The sequence below is a fragment of the Denticeps clupeoides genome, chromosome 15 (assembly GCF_900700375.1).
Source record: "Denticeps clupeoides chromosome 15, fDenClu1.1, whole genome shotgun sequence".
In the NCBI taxonomy this organism is placed as follows: Eukaryota; Metazoa; Chordata; class Actinopteri; order Clupeiformes; family Denticipitidae; genus Denticeps; species Denticeps clupeoides.
Genome location: NC_041721.1, coordinates 20,027,205 through 20,034,754, shown reverse-complemented (window position 1 = coordinate 20,034,754; position 7,550 = coordinate 20,027,205). Strand labels below are relative to the sequence as shown.

At 40.1% G+C, this 7,550-nt stretch overlaps 1 protein-coding gene across 4 annotated transcripts in view; it reads left to right on the top strand.

Annotated features, from left to right (window-relative positions):
- The first annotated feature begins 388 nt into the window (after window positions 1-388).
- znf341 (zinc finger protein 341) overlaps window positions 389-7,550 on the top strand; it is a 30,143-nt gene continuing 22,981 nt past the window's right edge. For all 4 annotated transcript variants that reach the window (XM_028954419.1, XM_028954418.1, XM_028954421.1 and 1 more), the window contains exons 1-6: window positions 389-487; window positions 730-834; window positions 2,127-2,329; window positions 2,433-2,582; window positions 4,455-4,649; window positions 5,571-5,739. In XM_028954419.1, the coding sequence (XP_028810252.1) occupies window positions 457-487; window positions 730-834; window positions 2,127-2,329; window positions 2,433-2,582; window positions 4,455-4,649; window positions 5,571-5,739 (853 nt within the window). In that variant the 5' untranslated portion in view covers window positions 389-456. The remainder of the gene's footprint in view (window positions 488-729; window positions 835-2,126; window positions 2,330-2,432; window positions 2,583-4,454; window positions 4,650-5,570; window positions 5,740-7,550) is intronic.

The window sequence follows — 7,550 nt, the reverse complement described above, 5'->3', positions numbered from 1 at the left end:
CAGGACACATGCAGAGGAGTCTGACTTGTTTAAAATGGCCGAAGTTTCCCATTGGTGCAGAGGCAGACAAATTTAATGGGCGGGGCTAGCCGTGGGCAGAGCTTGAAATGAGCGGGACCGGCCGTCTTTCATCCTGCAATGACAAGAGGCTCTCGGAAAGGCATGTGAGACGATTGCGAATAAACAAGCCAAACATGTCTGCGCAGCCAGATGATAACATAGAACTGTATCTGGTCGTGATAATGAAATAACTTCATAAAATGAAGGGGTTCAAAATGTTGTACATTATGTGATTTTTTTTACGCCTGGCAACATTGTGTGTTGTTGAAGTCCTAGCTGAACCTCTCCAAAGCGGCGTCTCATTGGTCTGCAGCATATAACGCAACTTCCGGTTCACGCCGCCTACCGGGTCACAGATTTCTACCTTATTAAGCTTGCTGCGTGATACCGTTTAAAATGGCACAGGCAATATTTGAAGTTCTGGAGGGTATGTATTCAGCGATTTAAGTTCAGCGTTCACTGTTAATGCTTACGATCTTGTTTTTATTAAAAGAACAATGTCCGAAACAACACTGAAAATGGCAGTAGACGGAAGTACTGCATGGGCACTTGTTCATGCTCCAGTTGAAATAATTGGTGTTGTGAATATCTGAGCTGTACTGTAATCATTGTTTCATAACCCTTTATAATTCTGTTTTTTAAATCCTTCTCTGTACGTATTTTTTAAAGGAATGGACAATCAGACCGTATTGGCTGTCCAGTCCTTACTGGATGGTCAGGGTGGAGTTCCTGATCAAAATCCTCAGAGCGACGCGTCCTCCATACAGCCAGTTGGTGAGTTCGCTTTGATCCTTTTCGAGTCCACACTGTTTACACCCCCTACACTTTGACCCTTTCTGCACACAAGGATGAATGCTAAAAAAATAGGTAGTACCTTGGGAAGGAGTGTGTCAGAGTACAGTAAGAGTGCATAAAGATTTTTTTGCTGTTATGGGCTCTTCTTATCAGCTCAATCAGGCACAGATAAATATATGGTTTTATTGTGATACAATAATTTCTTGAGCTGTACAATCTTTATCTTTTTATGAAGTAAGTAAATACAATTAAGATGTTGGGGACTTGTCAGTTTTGCAGATGTTAATTTATGTTATGTGATAAATACCTTACCTTAATTATGTGTACCTCTAAACTTTTTGGATGGCTATATAAAGCATTATCAGCATTTATTTAATGAATGTACACTTATGAACAAAATCTAAAGATCACAGGTAAATAAACAGGTATTTTCATTTGACCCTGGCATTATCAGTTTGTCAGGTTTAACTACAGACATTTACACAAAAAGAAGAAACAGGAGCAAGAGTCTAATAAGAAAAAGCAGGATGCAGTGAAGTGAAAGTGAAGTGATTCCAGTGATCACACATTCCATCATTCCATTATACTGCAGTCTGATTAGCCACTGTGTTCCAGATGTGAAGTAATATAGTAGCCCAGTGGGTAACACACTCGCCTATGAACCAGAAGACCCGGGTTCGAATCCCACTTACTACCATTGTGTCCCTGAGCAAGACACTTAACCCTAAGTTGCTCCAGGGAGACTGTCCCTGTAACTACTGATTGTAAGTCGCTCTGGATAAGGGTGTCTGATAAATGCTGTAAATGTAAATGTAAACATAAGAGGTCCTGTTAAACCTGCTGTTTAACCTGCTCAGAACAACAGACAATTTAATGCCTCAATTACCCTTTTTGCACTGTTAAAAACAAACCACTGTGGTCAATCCAATTTTAAATCTAGATGAGCTTCCTCATATGTTCTGTACTCCTGACTTTGTGGTTGCTGATAATAATTTAGTTTTTTTTTCTCAGCTGGTGTTATGGCTATTTACGGGGCAGTTGTGGCCTAGCATGGGGCAGTGGTAATCTCTATTATTGGAGGCTCACCACAGATTTGTGGTTGCTTTTTTTGAACATTCACCCAGGTTGAAGGTAACAAGTGTACCTGCCTGCTTGCTCTACACCGCCTAGGGGAATTCAGCCTAGCTGTAGCCAGTGAGGTTCAGTGAGTGTTACTGACTTATTAACGGGAAGGACTGAGTTGATGATTTTAACAGAATTTGTCTCTGCAGATGATGATGCTGATGACAGTGACATCTTTCTCTGTGGGAAGTGCAAGAAACAGTTTAATTCATTACTTGTGTTCATGACCCACAAACGAGAACAGTGCCAGGCACATTCACCGTCTTTGGCTACAGTGTCTCTGGCTTCAAGCAACTCCTATGGACCAGGGGCTTCTGTCAGCACTGTTCCTCATACGCCTGCCAACAGACAAGTAAGCTGTTCATCGTGTACTTTAATACGACTTGCCATTAGTTTTGTAGTGAAACACAGCCTTGTAAGTAGAAAGATAATAATTTAAGTTCTGTCTGCAATAGGTATCTACTTACATTACAGTGCCTCAATCTCCTATTAAACACACACTTGTGCAAGGAAATGTCCTGGTTAGTGATGAAGTTCTCATGTCTGCCATCTCAGCCTTCACATCTATGGATGCACCCATGAGTGCAATGCAGGCCTCAGCCCAGGTGAGTATGCCTGCAATAATTCTTCTTTGGGAAGAATCTACTCTGAGTCAGTCCCTCTTACCTCACTAATATGAATGAATATGGATTATGAATGAATAAGCAGGTTCCTCCATCCATGATCATTAGCCAAAGGAAAGTCTGCCATCTCTGTATATGATGTACATGCTTGTGTACATACAGCAGGTAAAATAATTATTGAACACATCACCAACTACCAGGATGATAAAGATGAAGCAAGGCAGGACGTTTCAGCAAGACTATGATCCCAAACACTCAGCCAACATAAATTTTGGCCATCTATGGTTTTATTGGATTGGTTGTGTCAATAGCACCTTTAGAAATATATTTACTTAGAAAATGTTCAGTACTGATTTTACTTGCAGTATCAATCATTCTGGAGAATAAAAAAAAAAGTGAAGTGATTGTCACATGTGATACACAGCAGCACAGCACACGATACACACAGTGAAATTTGTCCTCTGCATTTAACCCATCACCCTGAGTGAGCAGTGGGCAGCCATGACAGGCACCCGGGGAGCAGTGTGTGGGGATGGTGCTTTGCTCAGTGGCACCTTAGTGGCACCTTGGCAGATCGGGATTCGAACCGGCAACCTTCTGATTACAGGGCCGCTTCCTTAACCGCTAGGCCACCACTGCCCCAGAGATATGACTTCCTGTTTGCACCAAGCAGGAAGTGTTGATGACGTAATTTCCTCAAATGCCTGCTCCTAGGTTTAGGTTTAATAGGTTTAAAAGCTTTTTTTAGGAGAATCTTTAATTTTAATCTTAAACTTTCAGACCTGCTAGAAACCATCCTGGTTGTCTAGTTAAAATTTATTAGAAGTTATTTAATAAAGTTTGTTATTACAAAGTGCTTATTACTTTTCACAGGGTTTCGTAAAATCTCTCTAGGCAATTTTGTGACCAAAAGAAATGAATAAAATGCACAGAATAAATATTTGTTCGCTCAGATGACATTTTATGTGCACGTTACGATTGCTTGAATATGGCACAAATATAAAAAGACATACCCACCACGTACAACAGCACTGCTCACCCCACACATTTTACAAGTCGTATATGGGACGTCATGACAGCCCAGGTGGGAATGGATGTGGAGTAGGGTGACCGTTAACTCAAAGCTGCTGTGGTACCTGTTTTTGAGAAATTTCCAGTGGCGTAAAGATTTAGTAATTATTAAGTTTATGAGATTTTAGATTTAACAAATATTTTAAAGTTTATTTTGTATGATTTAGTTGACTTCTTTTTGCTGAAAGTTAAGTGATTGTCACTGTGATACACAGCACATAGTGACACAACAAAATGTATCCTTTGCTTGCTGGGGCATAGGTATTTCTGTTCCACGGGATGTTATAACAGTAATGTTTACACCTTTAACATTAGTTTGAACTGCTTATTTTAGATTTTGAAAACTTAAAAATTTTACATTAGGAAAATAAATATTTTAGAACTAGTTCTTATTTCACATGTAAAAATACATTTTCATCAAAAAATGATTCAATTACCTTGCTTTGGCACCTCAAAATCAAATTTTAGTCAGATCAGGTCTGATCTCAAAACGTCTTGTGTGCCCCTTCCCCTTGTATCCCCCAGGACAAATAAGTTTGATAATCGCGGATACATATGACATTCAGCCATGTATTCCTTCAAATTTGAGCTAGACAAACTTTCTAATATATCTCCAATTGAGCTCAATGGACCAAATGACCTCTGTTTACAACCTTATGTACTTGCTATATCATAAGCTAAGCATTGCTGTTGGAGCCAAACAGTCTGAGCAGAAACCTTGTGTTCTTACAATGTACCCATAAACATAAAAAGAGTTTGTAAACTCCATTTTGAAACTCACAGACTATCCACCCTGGGGCATCATACCTTCAACACCAGCCATCTCACCAACTTCTGTCCAGTCAAATCCAACCACTCTCCTCTCAGGTGTCTTCTGGCAACAGCAACTTAGTGGTTAACAACACTGTCCCCCCAGCGGCTCAATGTGGTGGCACAGAAGCTGGGTCACTGGGACTGCAGTCATTCCAGCCTGAACAGGTGACCTTCCTCTCACTGCTGTCATCACAAATGTAACTTGTTCAGATGTTACTGAAGAACCTTTTAATAGCATTACTTTCACAAAATGTTTTGCATATCAGTCGAATTAAACATAAATTACTTTATAATCCCAATTCCAATGAAGTTGGGACAATGTGTAATAGGTAAATAACAGAATACAATGATTAGCAAATCTTTTTTGCTAATCTTTTTTTCAGTCAGTCAGTATGCGTAAAGATAGGTAAAGATTTGCAATTTAACAGTTTGAACATTTATCTTGTCTTTGTAGTGTATTCAATTTCAAATATAGGTTGAAAAGGATTTGAAAATCATTGTATTCTGTTTTCATTAAAATTTTTCACAAAAGGAGTTAGTCCCAACTTCAATAGAATTGTAGTTTTTATATCACTTGCATATTCGTCTATTACAGAGACAAGTACGGGATTGAGGCTGTCGTCTCTTAAATTAAATACTCTGGAAATCAAATGTCATGCAGATAACTTTTCTCAATAGTTTAGTTGGACACTGACAAACTGACTAAACATTCAGATGAAGAGTGTTTAGTACTATGTGTGTTTTAATTTTTAAAAATTTTCATCTTGACAGTCTGGCTATGTAAGGCTAGGATGAATTTAATTTTAGTGAATCTTTTAACATATAAATGTTTACAGTATATAAATACCCAAATTCTCAAACAATTCTAATTGTAATTGCTGCTTAAAGGGAACAGAATAATTCTGAACAATTTCTCACCCAATGCAAATACAATGGGTTTGTTCTAGTCATGCCAGTTCAGCAGGTAAAAATTCTTCAGTTAATTTGATATACTGACTGATTGGGATATCGACTGTTCAGCTTATTCATTAATAACACATAGTACTAGTAGATTATAAAATAATTACAATTTTGTTTTCCCTTCAGGTTTCTGGTCCCTGTGTAGAGGGCCAGTCATTTCCAGCAACCCCTGTGTACTGTCCTGCAAAGCAAGGCTCTAAAAATAAGACCTGCATGTCCAGCTTAACTGAGATGGGGGGCTATGAAAAAGCAATCATCCCCAGGCGACATAGGAATGGCAAGAAAAGCCAGGAAGGTATGTGTGAAAAACTGCCTATACATGGAAATGAATTCTTCCCACAGTTCCCACCTAAAATCCTGCAATGTGTTTGCACATTGACCTGCTTTTTGGTTACTGCTGATTACTTAAAATTATTATGTGATTCGTATTTATTCATGTAAATGCTGCATAATCATTTATTTCTGTCAGTACTTTGCATGCTGTAAAATACCTGAATCAACATCAAGTTGCAAGGTGTTATCAAAAAGGGTTATCTTGTTTTTCCACCATCTACTACACATGCTGTAATGGATTTGGGTTTGTGAATGGATCTAGTGAATTAGGAAACCAATTCAGCATCTTAAACCTGAATTATTTCCATTGTGGCATGGAACATTATGTTGCTTTAGGCTTTAAGTAGATTGCATATTGGCAGTTTCTCCTACTCACATCTCGTCCTTGGGTAAATTACACAATCACATGACACATTCCCTGTTCCATTGTTTCATGGTCCAGTTCATACTTTGGCTTGACCAACAATTGACCAGCTGGGGAAAAAAGACTCTGGCTCACCCTAAACAGTGTGAAAGAGGCAGTATGAGCCTCCATAAACCTGCTGGTGGGAAAACACATGATGACAATGGCCCAGATGGTCCAAGCATCATGGTGGGCTCACGCAACATGCTGTCATCCAGAGGAAATCGCTGTGGAAGTTCCTGGTCGCTGTTGGTCTGGCTGCCTGTTGAATGTGTTCCCATTATAGCAAGCTTGTCTTGGTCATGGGAAACAAGGGTGTACTGTGAATAAACCAGGAAAGCCAAGGTAGTGCAAAAAAGGAGACAAAGGTCTATTTACAACAGAATCGAGGCGAGGACCATTTCCAGTCTTAGTCTAACTGTTATTGACACCCTGGCTTTCCTCCTGACCCTCCACTTACATGTGTTTGGCACCCGCTTGCTACTGCTTGTAGGTCTAACAGAAGCTATCCTATGAAGGTGTGTGCACGTACTAACCGGGTCAAACTTAAAAGTATAAACTCTACACAGTCAAATAACTAAAAATATATAAATATATACACAGCCCATTACTTTACATGATATCTGTACAGAGTCATAACACCAAAGTCAAGAGCATGAATGCAGATAAGTTCCTTCCGGTTCAGAGCACTGACAAATAGAAAGCTCCACCTGTAGACTGGCTTCTGACGGGCTTCAGCTGCTGTCAGTCCCTGTCAGTCTAAGGACGGAGACTATAAGAGAAGCAAAACAAGAAACAAGCTTTTCCCAAATGAGTGTTCATGATCAGGCATGTAACAGGAAAAGCATTGCCAGAGCCCTGCGAAACAGACTCCATGAGGGTGGTATGAGGTTCCGACGTTTTGCTTAAAGCCCAACACCATGCAGCATGTTAAGCATTTGCCAGAGAACACCAAGATTGGCAAATTCGCCATTGGTGCCCTGTGTTCTTTACAGATGAAAGCAGGTTCACACTGGGCACATGTGACAGATGAGTCCGGAGATGTCATGAAGAAGGTTCTGCTGCCTGCAACATCCTCCAGCATGACCGGTTTGGATGTGGGTCAGGATGTGGGTCAGATGTGGGATGTGGCTCAAATTTCTTTGAGAGACCAGACAGCCCTCCATGTGCTCGCCAGAGGTAGCCTGACTGCCATTAGGTACTGAGATGAGATCCTCAGACCCCTTGTGAAACCATATGCTGAGCCGGTTGGCCTTAGGTTTCTCCTAATGCAAGACATTGCTAGACCTAATGTGGCGGGAGTGTGTCAGCAGTTCCTGCAAGATGAAGGCATTGGTCTACCTCTATGTACCCTCTGACCTCTACAACCT